At 44.7% G+C, this 13,725-nt stretch overlaps 1 protein-coding gene across 1 annotated transcript in view; it reads right to left on the bottom strand.

The window, feature by feature from the left end:
- sgpl1 (sphingosine-1-phosphate lyase 1) overlaps positions 1 to 13,725 on the bottom strand; it is a 62,038-nt gene that overhangs the window by 8,290 nt on the left and 40,023 nt on the right. Inside the window, exons 9-12 of the mRNA XM_078428486.1 lie at positions 10,914 to 11,012; positions 9,480 to 9,626; positions 8,278 to 8,516; positions 1,022 to 1,168 (exon numbers count right to left, since the gene is read on the bottom strand). Coding sequence (XP_078284612.1) covers positions 1,022 to 1,168; positions 8,278 to 8,516; positions 9,480 to 9,626; positions 10,914 to 11,012 — 632 coding nt within the window. The remainder of the gene's footprint in view (positions 1 to 1,021; positions 1,169 to 8,277; positions 8,517 to 9,479; positions 9,627 to 10,913; positions 11,013 to 13,725) is intronic.

Below are 13,725 nucleotides of genomic sequence, written 5' to 3'. Positions count from 1 at the left end.
TCCCGGAATGGCGGGACTATCATATGTTGAAAGACTGGAGCGACTAGGCTTGTATACACTGGAATTTAGAAGGATGGGAGGAGATCTTATCGAAACGTATAAGATTATTAAGGGGTTGGACACGTTAGAGGCAGGAAACATGTTCCCAATGTTGGGGGAGTCCAGAACAAGGGGCCACAGTTTAAGAATAAGGGGTAGGCCATTTAGAACTGAGATGAGGAAAGACTTTTTCAGTCAGAGAGTTGTGAATCTGTGGAATTCTCTGCCTCAGAAGGCAGTGGAGGCCAATTCTCTGAATGCATTCAAGAGAGAGCGGGATAGAGCTCTTAAGGATAGCGGAGTCAAGGGGTATGGGGAGAAGGCAGGAACGGGGTACTAATTGAGAATGATCAGCCATGATCACATTGAATGGCGGTGCTGGCTCGAAGGGCCGAATGGCCTCCTCCTGCACCTATTGTCTATTGTCTATTATCTATTGAATGCGTGGGTTTCCTCCGGGTGCTCAGATTTCCTCCAACATCCTAAAGTTGTGAGGGCTTGTAGGTCAATTGGCCTCTGTAAATTGTCCCTGTTGTGTGGGGAGCGGATATGAAAGTGGGATAACGTAGAACTAGTGTGAAAAAGATAGTGTAGGAAAATAACTGCGGATGCTGGTACAAATCGAAGGTATTTATTTCACAAAATGCTGCAATAACTCAGCAGGTCAGGCAGCATCTCAGGAGAGAAGGAATGGGTGACGTTTCGGGTCGAGACCCTTCTTCAGACTGAACAAGATGTGAACAAGATGATCGATGGTCGATGTGGACTCAGTGGACCGAAGGGCCTGTTTCCATGCTGTATCTTACAATCAATTAATTCAATGGTGAACAGACTTTATAAACGTACTGTGTAGGTTTAGGCAGCAACACTTCCTCCAATCAACTCTCCGATAAATAGGAGTCTGAGAGAGCATCAGCACTGATGGAGAACGTAGAAAGAGAGTCACAGCAGGAAGGATGAATGCACACAAGGAGTCACATACCTCGAAGGGAACTGTAAGGTGTTGAGGTTCCACCCTTTGGATGTCATCGCATTTGATAATCGGAATATATCAAAAATGTCCGAGCCAATGGCTACAACGGATACTTCAGGCTTTCCAAAGATGAAGATTTCCTTTATTTTCTTTAACCTTAAAAAGAAAAAGAACAATTTAGTGCAATGGGAGGGGGGAATGGGGGTGGAGAACAGATTATTGCTGAATTTTGCACTTGTATTTAAATCCCTTGAGCACCGTAGAACCAAAGGAGACACAGTCATTAAAATGAGTAGGGGACAGGGTGAGGGGAGGTGTCCAAGAGATGGCGAGGTAAAAGCACGGGAGATGATCTTCTTTGGGGACTAAAGTAGGATTTGTATTTAAAAGAGAGAACAAGGTGAAGAAAGAAGGGAATTCAACACAGCAGAGGATGGGGTTCAGTTGAAATGTATTAGTCACTGATAAAGGCTTTTGAACTGGGAGAGTTCACAGTGCAATAATGATCAGATAATCTGATCTTTCCATCGTGCTGATTGAGGAATTATTAGCCAGCAGACAAAGGGGTCATTTACTTTCATCTGGGATAGCAGACAAAGTCTCAGCATGACTCTCAGCTCCCGAATAAAGGCATCATTCCCCTGGGTTAAGTTGTGGGATCAAATCTTTGAGTGGGTCTTGGACCTTCAACCTCCAAGTGAGAGCTGAGTGTACTACTCATGAATTACAACTGTTATATTAAAATTTGGACCGAAAGCAAGAAACAACCTGCAAGAGCATCGCAAACCAGAGATCCGGGTTCAATTCCAACTACAGGTGCTGTGCACGTGGAACTTGTACGTTCTCCTTGTGACCGTGTTGGTTTTATTCAGGTGCTCTGGTTTCCTTGCACATTTCAAAGATGTGCAGGCTTGTAGGTTGTAGGTTAATTGACTTCTGTAAATTGCCCCTCGTGTGTAGGATGCAAAAGTGGGATAACATAGAACTGGTGTTAGGGTGATCGATAGTTGGTGTGGACTCGATGGGCTGAAAGTCCTGTTTCCACACACTTTGTTTGGGATAGAGAGTGCGTGGAAACAGGATTTTCAGCCCATCGAGTCCACACCAACTATCGATCACCCTAACACCAATTCTATGTTATCCCACTTTTGCATCCTACACACGAGGGGCAATTTACAGAAGTCAATTGACCTACAAACTACAAGCCTGCACATCTTTGAAATGTGCGAGGAAACCAGAGCACTTGAAGAAATAACATGGAACTGCAGATGCTGGTGTATAGATGTTGGTCAGTCTGAAGAAGGGTTCCAACCTGAAACATTGCCTATTCATGTTCTCCAGAGATGCTACCTTACCTACTGAGTTAGCCCAGCACTTAGTGTCAACCTGCATGAGGAACTCTGTGATCTGCATCTGTATGGGGGGAGGGGGGGGGGGGTGAGGTGGAGAAAGAATTGGTGATGATTCGGGTTGAAACACGCATCCCATGTCTCGTATCTTCAACACCCTCTTCAGGCCTTTTACCCCCTTGAACTTTTAGGCTTTCACTCCGGATCCCAGACTTGGATCAAACATTTTTGATTCTTACAATCTCACCCTTGCCCTGAAAAGGTTAAAAGATAACAAGCAGTTCTCTGCCCATTACTCTTCAGACTACTGCATTTGAGGTTTTCCTTCAAGGCCAAATCTGTCAGTTTTGTAATATTTCTCATTTTGCATCAAAGACAGAAACTAAGCACAAGATGGAGCCAGAGGACAGGCTGACACTGACAGACAGATGGAGCCAGAGGACTGCCACAAGCAAGTTAACAAATGCAAGTTTCAGATGGGCAGGTTTTAAGTTCAAAGGAGTCCCGGCGTTCTTTCTACACATAGAGTGGTTGGTGCCTGGAATGCGCTGCCAGAGATGGTGGTGGAAGCAAATACGATACCAACATTAGTGTGTAGAAAGGAACTGCACATGCTGGTTTATACCGAAGATAGACAGAAAGTGCTGGAGTAACTCAGCAGGTCAGGCAGCATCTTTACGATGGGGTGGGAAAAGATGTCCTATTCTACTCCGAGGCAGCATCTTTGAAGAAAGGATGGGTCCGACACAAAACGTCACCCATCCTTTTTCTCCAGAGATGCTGCCTGACCCGTTGAGCTACTCCAGCACTTTGTGTCTATCACCAACATTAGAGATGTTTGGATAGGCATATGGATAGCAGGGAATGGAGGGAAATAGTTCACATGCAGGTAGAGGAGATGAGTTTAACTTGACATCATGTTTGGCAGAGACATTATGGGGCAAAGGGCCTGTTCCTGTGTGCACTGTTCTGTATTCTGTGTTTTATTTTGGAGAATATTCAATGCCAATATTCTAAAATAGTGTACAGATCGAGTACAAAACAGAGACTGGCAATCCAGCATGATTTCACTGTCAGATCTACCCTTCAATTGAATTGAAATAATTCCATTGCCATATTTCTAACAAAACCAGGGGAGTATGCCATATTTTTGACAACATAGGCCATTTGCCCATGATCTTATATATTGGCCTTTTGAGTATTTCCATCGGGCCCACTCCCCACTTACATTGGTGATAACTAACCGAGTAGAGAAAGGCCTTGATAGAGTGGATGCGGAGAGGATGTTTCCACTAGTGGGAGAGTCTGGCAGCAGAGGTCTTACCCTCAGAATAAAAGGACATACCTTTAGAAAGAAAAGGAGGAGGAATTTATTTAGTCAGAGGGTGGTGAATCTATGGAATTCATTATCTCAGAAGGCTGTGGAGGTCATCTATTGATATTCTTAAGGAGGTGATTGATAGATTCGTGATTAGTACAGGTGTCAGGGGTTATGGGGAGAAGGCAGGAGAGTGGGGTTAAGAGGAAAAGCTAGCTCAGTCATGACTGAATGGCAGAGTAGACTTGATGGGTCGAATGGCCTAATTCTGCTCCTATAACATAATTTACAATAGGCCATCTATCAATCTGAACATTTTTAGGACGTGGGAGGAAATCAATGTCCTTGGGGAAAGCTTACACAGTTACAGAGAGAACACACAAAACCCCACACTGACATCACCTGAGGTGAGGATTAAACCCAGATATGGAAATGTGCAGCAAAAGTACTCCCTGCTGCACAACTCAGCCTACATTTGTATCTGGGGCTCGAAGAAACACTTATCCGCAGAAGGTATATATTTCAGACGGTCCTGAGGCAAGAAAGCTGACCACTGAGTTATGGATTGAACTGCCACAATTAGCTATTAAAATGAAATTACAACTCAATTAACCAGCATTATATTTTGCTGTGGAGAAGAAAAAACAAAAATTTTGTATTCTGTTTAGTGTAGATCTGACACAGACTTTTGGACAAGTGTCTTGCCCAAAACATTGCCTGTTCATTTCTCTCCACAGATGCTGTCTGACCCTCTTGAGTCCTCCCTGCATTTTGTTTTTCCTCAAGGTTTAAGCATCGGTAGTCTCTTGTGATTGTTTGGTACAGATGTGTTGGAGGGGGGAGGGGAACAATTTCCATATCAATATCCTCAGTGTCAAATGACCAGCAATGAAAAAGGAGATGTAACTCAAGACTTCTGCTGTTCTGAGGAATGTATTTTCACTGCAGTGGAAAGAGCAACAAAATAGTTTTTAAAGAAGTGTTGGGAAACTGGTAAGAAGAGTGATTCACTGAAATATAAACCCACAAGGAGATTGCCACAGAGATGACAATGGACCATTTCCTGCAGCTGTGAAGTACAGAACTAAAACGGCAAAGTCACAGGACGAGTGGTCAACCAGTTTCAGATTTAGGCAAGGGCTAATTTCTTTCATCAGAGTTCCAAATAGCTGTCCCTGATGATTGCCATAGAGTTAATTCAAAACCAACAGTAGTGGAATTTTGGAGGATCAGAGCCTCATAAAAGTTGGACCTACGAAATGTAAAGAGTCAACACCAACAGTCGTTCTTGAGGGGCTGATTAACCAACCCCTGCACCTATCTATGCCCTTATACTCTTGATCACCAAGCTCCTTATATACCAGCGAAAGCATACAGGCCCCATTTTACTTTATTCCTTGCAGGAACTAAATAACTGCAGGGCGGCACAGCAGTAGAGTTGCTGCCTTACAGTGCCAGAGACCTGGGTTCAAACCCAACTATGAGTGCTGTCTGTATGGAGTTTGTACGTTCTCCCTGTGACCTTCGTGTGTTTCCTCCGGGATCTCTGGGGGTTTCCTCCCCCACTCCAAAGATGCACAGGTTTGTAGGTCAATTAGATTGGTAAAATTGTAAATTGTCCCGAGTGTGTGTAGGATAACGTTAGTGTATGGGACCACTCGTTAGTGCAGACTCGGTGGGCCGAAGGGCCTGTTTCCGCGCTGTATCTCTAAACTAAAAAAAACTAAGACGTAATAGTTCAAGAAGGCAGCTCACTACCATCTCAAGGACAATTAGGAATGGGCAATTAAATGGCGACGGCCTACAAATCCCAAATCCTTTGAATGAGTATTAAAAATATTAATTTAGAGTTTAGATTAGAGATGCAACATAGAAACTGGCCCTTCAGCCCACATGTCCATGCTGACCACTAATCACCCCTTCAGACTAGTTCTATGTTATTTCACTTTCTCAACAAACTGGGGACAATTTATAGAGACGAATTAACCCAGAAACCCATATGTCTTTTGGATGTGGAAGGAAACCGGAGGAAACCCGTATAGTCACATGGAGAGCATGCAAACTCCACACAGACAGCACCCAAGGTCAGGATGGAACTCAGGACTCTGGTGCTGTGAGGCAGCAACTGCGCCACTCTGCTGCCCTTTACTTGCCCTTTACTGATTCAATGGAATCATCGGCTTCATACTAAAGTGCCAGATTTGAAGCTATAATCTCCTTTGTTAACATTCCCAAAGCCAGTGCACCGAGAGACCATCTCAGACGGAACAAATAATGCAGCACACCACTCTATCCAATGTAACAAAAATCTAGGTATCTTGAAAGCATCCGGTTGAATTGGATGGCACAGAGTTTGCTGCTCAGAACTCGGAGTGAGACTACTGAAGTTTTAAAAGCACATTACTTACAACAAAAAGGGAAAACCTCTGTACATCATCACTGCCAGCTCCATGGGTAAACAACGTGTTTTACCGTCTGCTGCTCAGGCTGAGAATGAATCCGGCCTCCTTTCCTATCTGCATTGTGTCACAGAAAGTGTTTCTGAAGCTTAGCACGCAGGGTGCCACTGGATTTATTGGCCTCTAGACAGTCGTCTTTATTGATCCATCTCACTCGAGGACTATAATTAAACAAAATGCACTCTGTGCAGTTCCCTTCTAGCCACTTAGCTCAAAGATGTCTATTTAGAAGAAGTGCAGAACTTGTGCAGCAGAGAAACTGTGCAGGGTAATCATGTCGTAAGCTCAAGTGGGACCTGGCTACATTCCCAATGTCAGAAGTGGTTGCGAGGATAGAATGGATTAACAACGGTATTTATATTGAAGAAGGGTCCCAACCCGAAACATCACCCATTGCTGTGCTGTCTGTACGGAGTGGGTATGTTCTCCCCAACGGGTGCTCTGGTTTCCTCACACATTCCAAAGACCTACAGGTTTGAAGGTTAATTGGCTTTGGTAAAAATTGTAAAAGTGTCCCTAGTGTGTAGGATAGTGTCAGTGTATGGGGACCGCTGGTCAGCATGCACTTGGTGGGCTGCAAGGCGTTTCCAGAAAACAAAACTAAACCGTGCTAATTCATTGCCACATCCTCCTTGCTTCTCATTAACACCCATAACCAATTGTGTTGACACCCATAAGCTACTCAAACAAACCTGGGCTTGCTCACAGTCAAAGGCAGGGTTTCTGATCAGATCACTACCGGATCTGTAGAAGTTAACACGCTCCACGTAAGAATTCTGTCCTCGCTTTGACTGTCATACGGGATGGAGCATTTTCTCCCTTCGACACAAGTCCTTTATTCCATTTCCGCACATTTGCCTAAATGCCTGTCAGCTGCCTGCCTTGCTCAGACACGAGTCATACATCAGTCTTCACTACTTCCTCATTAAAAATGCAAGTCAGATGTAGGGAGAAGCAATACAGATTTAATAAACTCATGCAAAAATTCACGGTCTCAGTTCTTGTAATCTCCAAAATTAAGTCATCCGGTCAATGTTGGGGGTTTCTCAGACAAGAAGTTAAAACAGCAGTGTACTAAATCAATTACTAAATGATAAAGTCCCCTCTGACAAACTGATCCAGAAGATTAAAATGCATGTTATTATTAGCAATTTAGCTGCATGGATTAAGAACTGCCTTACTGACAGAGGACAGAGGGTTGTGGTTGGAGGACAATGTTCAGGCTGGAGGTCTGTGACCAGTAGAGTTCTACAGGGATCTGTGCTGGGACCTCTGTTGTTTGTGATACATGAAAATAACTTGGAAGTAAATGTAATCGGGTTGGTAAGTATGTTTGCAGTTGACACCAAGATTGCTGGGGTTTTGATCAGTGAGGAAGGCTGTAAAAGTAACAGCAGGATAGATCAGCAGAGAAATGGCGGATGAAGTTTAATCCGCGTGTAAGGTTTTCTCTTTGGGAGGTGGAATGTAATGGCGCCGGTGCCGCTGGTCCGCACCAGCGAGCCCCTCAGCACCAGCAGCCGCACTGTCCGATTGACGCGGCAATTAATGGCATGACCCTAAACAGCATCTCCTGCTCCATCTGTGTTGGAACTAGTGTCAGAGATACTGATATAATATATAATAAAAAAGAGATAAAATACAGGGACACAGCAGGGAAACAAGCCCTTCAACCCACCAAATCAGCAACCAATGAGAGGTTAAGGAAAGATAGATCAGCCATGATTGAATGGCAGAGTAGACTTGATGGGCTGAATGGCCTAATTTTGCTCCTCTAACTTGTGAACAATCATACATCAATTCCACTTTTTATTCTCCCTACATTCTCATCAACCCGCCCCAGATTCTATCATTCACCAACACGCGATGGGCAATTTACAGCAGCCAAATAACTTAGAAACCCACGCATTTGGGGGCGTGGAAGAAAACTGGAGCATTCAGAGATGATTCATAGTCACAGGAAGAACTTGCAAATTCCATACAGATGCTACCCAAGGTCTGAACTGAAGCCAGTCTATGGACTCTACATCAGTCATCTCAAAACCTGCAACATTTGAATGATCACCCCAAAAAAGATTAGAGATTGAGTTCTACTTATCATTATCCAAACAGAGAGGAGATCTTCAGATATATACGTACTGAGCTATAATGTGTCGTGCGGTGTCAATGATCTTCTTTGTAGCCTTAACGTAACCATCTTCGCCCTTGTACATCATCGTTGCCCAGCAAGCAGCAATGATCCCTCCTGGTCTCGACCCTGCGATGGTGGGTGATGCATAGATACCTCCCTGCCAGTCTGGGGCGACAAAGAACTGGTAGTGTCGATATTTCTTGTCGCTGTATAGTGCAACTGATGAACCTTTGGGGGCATATCCGTACTGGGCAGGAGGAGGAGGAGGAGAAAGAAAACACGTAAAAACTCAGAATGATGTAGAACACAGAGGAGGAACTTTCGTGCAAAACTGATCAATTAATAAGTTTGCGTAGGGTTAAAAGATTTCATTTATTCCTGGCGTATCTCTGGTCTACCCATTCAAGCAACATGGTGGAACTGGCAAGGAACGCTTTATTGCCCATTGCTATTTATCCTCAAACTGACCAGTTTGTTGAGTCATGTTAGAGGTCAGTCAGTACTCAATGATGCCAATGTAGTTCTGGAGCCAGATGAGGAAAGACGGCAGAGTTCCTTCCCTCAAAGAATTCTAGTGAACGGATGGATTTCTAACAACAATCCAGTGGTTTAATGCATACTGTTACTTATTCCTGGAAGGTTAAACATTTTGTTTTTGGGAAGCCCTCTTATAATCCCAACACTCAGCCACCAATTCTGTTCAGACTTTTTCCATTTCTCAAAATTTTAAAAATCCTTAGTTCACAAAGCCTTCCCATCCATCCTTCATTATAAGCACCCAGTCTCTCCCTCCATTGTGGGCAGCTTCTACAAAATCTGCTGTAGCAACACATCAAATCTTAACGAATGGCACCTCCAAACCCAGACACCTATGTCTAACAAGACATTGGGCCCTTGGAGCACCATAACCTGCAGGTTCCTCTCCAAGCCACACGCTGTCTTGGAAGTGCCTTGGAAATAGATCATGTTGGTCTAAAATCTGTAACTTTCCCATTAAACATTGGTGTTGAAGCATCGTCACCAGAAGGCCCATAGCCATTCCAAAAAGGGAGGCCACTGCCATCTTCTTGAGGACACTTATGGACATAGATTGTCCATACATTTTGGACAACTACATACACACACACTCCAAAGGAATAAATTATCCGGCCTGTTCTTCTCCAGTCTATGCATAAACAACCCTGTTCCCCATTCACCATCTCTCGCCTACCTTGTGTGTGTCAGCCGAGATGCTCGTCACTCCCTTAACACGGAAATCGAAGGGTGGCAGTGAATAACCAGCCTTCTCCATGAAGACGATAAGAAAGCCCCCCAAGCAGGCATCCACGTGCAGAGGGATCTCATAATCCCGGGCCAGCTGAGGATGCAAGAGAAATAATTCATTAACTGGAGGCATTTAGTGGAATCTCAAAACAGCATTTAAACAATTAATGCAGAAGCAGAAGCCTCCAGCACACAATGGTTTGTCAGCCCTTCATATCTGTTAGGTAGATGGAAGAGCTGGACAATTAATCCCCATTGCATTATACATTTCAGTTTTTCAAAAGTACATGGAACTTAAAATAGTGCAGCACATTGTGGCCCACAATGTCCATGCCGGACATTATATCAAACCCAGTTCTTCTCTGCCTTCATATAATCCATCCCCCTCCATCCCCCACATACCCCTGTGCCTATCTAAAAGTCACTTAAATGCTACTATCGTATCTGCCTCCACCACCATCCGGAGCAGCACATTTCAGGCACCCACCACCCTGTGTGTAAAATACTTGCTTTGCACATCTCCATTAAGTTTTGACCCTTTGCACCTTATAACTATGCTCTCTAGTCCTTGATATTTGTCTCCCCCCCCCCCCCCCCCCCAAGAAAAGAAGTAGAGTTCAAAGGACAGTGGGTGTATGGAACAGGTTGCCAAAGGAGGTAGTTGAGACAGGGACTACCCCAACATTTAAGAAATAGTTAGACAGGTACATGAATGGGACAGGTTTGGAGGGATATGGACCAAACGCGGGCAGGTGGGACTAGTGTAGCTGGGACATGTTGGCTGGTTTGGGCAAGTTGGGCCGAAGGGCCTGATTCCACAATCTATGACCTTTCACCTTACTAGCATCCCCTTCCAGTACATTTTTTTTAAATCATTAACGCCTGATGCAACACGATCCCACCAAACTTTCCCTCTCGCCTTTTTCGGCTTTCTGCAGGGTCCACTCACTCCCTCTGTAACTTTGCATTTGCCTGGGTTATTGAGATAGTGCCCATGGGAGGACTGTTATATGTTTACACATAAAAATGTTTTGAGACTCAGCAAATTGTTAGCAGCCTGGATGTTGATGCACTACAATATGTGGTTATTAACGACTCCAAAAATTGAAGACTTCCTTACTGGTACCAATCACACTAAATGAAAATAGTGTGTAAACAACAACGCTGCTTATCCATTATAATCTGAAATTAATCATATTAGAAGGCTTACTGGCAGAGACATTTTAACAGCTACAGAAATAATTTTACTGATAACTGCCATATTAAGCAACACCAGTTATCCTTCCACAAACCGGGGCAAAAAGCTTTAAGTTCAGAGAGATCCACGTGATTCCCCCTGGAACTTCTCCCATCATTGTTAATATGGATCTTGGGAAATCACCTTGGCAATCTCCTCGACCGGGTCCATGACTCCATGTGGAAACTGAGGCGCCGAGCAGACCAGCATGACGGTGTTCCGAGAAATGGCCCTTTTCATGGCCTGGGAGGAAAAGCAGATTCATGTCACATCCAAGAAAGTCGAAACCTCCCGACTCTTCCAAAAACATCTTCCAATGCCCCTTTTTAGACTTTAGAGATACTCTGTGAACACAGGCCCTTCGGCCCACAGAGTCTGCGCCGGCCAGCAACCACTCACACAAGCGCTATCCTACACACTAGGGACAACTTACAATTTACAGAAGCCAATTAACCTACAAACCTGTCCGTCTGTGAAATGTGGGTGGGAACCGGAGCACCCAGAGGCCACAGGGAGAACATACAAAGTCAGTACGGACAACAGCCGCGAGTCAGGATCGAACCCGGGACTCTGGCACTGTCAGGTAGCAGTTCTACCGCTGAGGCACCGTGCGGCTCTTTTACACAATAGGAGAAAATAGGAGCCGCTTAGTTGGCCCCTCTAGCCTGCCCTGCCATTCACGTGATCATGGCTGCTCCACCCCCGGCTTCAAATCTACTGTGCCAGTACCACATAGCCATCAATTCCACGATCTTTCTCAAGTTTACCTACTTCCTCTTCAAATAACCGCAAGGATCAAGCCTTCGCCACCTTCCAGGTGAGAGAATTGCACAGATCCACTGCCCTCCGCAAATTGCTTGTCCTGAACAAACAACAAACTGTGGGAGGAACTCAGTGGATCAGGCGGCACCTATGGACAGGGAGGTAGACGGTTGGCATTTCAGGTCGTGACCCTTAATCTGAAGTGGACTCCAGATTGCAATCACCCTACGAGTGAAACAAAAATCTTCCTGAGAACCACTCTCAACCTCAAGGTTACATATTTTTGAGTAGGTGGGTCGTATTTGACATTGATAGTTTTGTAATCATATCATATCATATCATATATATACAGCCGGAAACAGGCCTTTTCGGCCCACCAAGTCCGTGCCGCCCAGCGATCCCCGTACATTAACACTATCCTACACCCACTAGGGACAATTTTTACATTTACCCAGCCAATTAACCTACATACCTGTACGTCTTTGGAGTGTGGGAGGAAACCGAAGATCTCGGAGAAAACCCACGCAGGTCACGGGGAGAACGTACAAACTCCTTACAGTGCAGCACCCGTAGTCAGGATCGAACCCGAGTCTCCGGCGCTGCATTCGCTGTAAAGCAGCAACTCTACCGCTGCGCTACCGTGCCGCAACTCTACCGCTGCGCTACCTGGAGTAACTCAGCAGGTCAGGCAGCATCTCAGGAGAGAAGGAATGGGTGACGTTGCGGGTCGAGACCCTTCTTCAGACTGATTATGATTTTATGATGTTAAGAATCCAAGGAAGGCAAAAGCACGAGGATCAGCATCGATTCAACAGGTTAGGGAAAATGAGAGCTAAGTGAATCAGGTCACATGAACAACCAGAACTGAAGAAAAATGGCTTCAGAAGATGGGTAAAAAATAGGTGTAGGGGTGCTAGTGAATTTTAATGGCCATAAAATTGCATTTGTCACCATAATTAGAAGGGGGGGGGGGGGGACTCTTGCAAGGAGTGTTCAACAAAGGGAATTTTCGTTGTTCTTTCAGATGAAGATGTGGGCAGTTTTATCAGAAAAGCCTTGAAGGTCAGAGCGATGTGGATAGGGCATCTGGATCTGCTGAGGCTGCATAGCACTGACAGCAAAGATCAGACTTCACAGATCTCCTGGCATCTGTAGTCTCACTTCATAAACAAGCGTCATGCACAAGTAGAACACATAAGACAGGAAATTACAATTTAGAATGCAGAACACAATTTACAAAAAGTAATTAGAAAGGCAATTTAATCTTAAGTGGTGTTCTGAATTAGTTAGGTTGCCCAACGGGGTGTGGTTTGTTTGTCCTTACTCTTATTCCGTGAGAGATTTATTTTCACTAACAACATTATTCCAGAAGCTCTCTGGGACTGGTCAAGGCATTCTTTCACCACAATGGGTATTACATGGCAGGGGATCAAAGGGGGATTTCCTGCATCAAACAATATAGATTAAATATGTTGTTCAACTCACAATATGATTTTTTTTTTAAATATAAAAAGTCAAATGCTGTTAGTGCGGAATGTAAAGCTGCAAGTTTGTCAATAAGATGCCTTTGGTCAAACAGTGTTTGGAAATCATGGCCTCAGAGCACAAAGTTTGATTAAAATCTAAAAGACACTGCCTGAGGGGCTGGTGGAGTCAGAGATTCTTGTAACATTTAAGGAGCTTCTAGATGAGCATTTATATCATCAAGGTAAGGACTAAGTACTGATAAATAGGTGGGCACTTGATGGTCGGCATTGACAAAGGAGTCAAAAGGCCTGTTTAGATTTTTTAGATTTCGAGATACAGCTCAGAAACAGGCCCTTCGGCCCACCGGGTCCGCGCCGCCCAGCGATCCCTGCACACCAACACTATCCTACACCCACTAGGGACAATTTTTACATTTGCCATGCCAATTAACCTACATACCTGTATGTCTTTGGAGTGTGGGAGGAAACCGAAGATCTCGGAGAAAACCCACGCAGGTCACGGGGAGAACATACAAACTCCGTACAGACAGCGCCCGTAGTCAGGATCGAACCCAAGTCTCCGGCGCTGCATTCGCTGTAAGGCAGCAACTCTACCGCTGCGCCACCGTGCCGTGAGAGTTGCTGCCTTACAGTGCCAGAGTCCCGTTCAATCCTGACTACAGGTGCTGTCTGTACAGAATTTGTACGTTCTCTCCATGACCTGCATG

The sequence above is a fragment of the Rhinoraja longicauda genome, chromosome 35 (genome assembly GCF_053455715.1).
Source record: "Rhinoraja longicauda isolate Sanriku21f chromosome 35, sRhiLon1.1, whole genome shotgun sequence".
Taxonomy (NCBI): Eukaryota; Metazoa; Chordata; class Chondrichthyes; order Rajiformes; family Arhynchobatidae; genus Rhinoraja; species Rhinoraja longicauda.
This window is presented reverse-complemented; position numbering and strand designations above follow the sequence as displayed.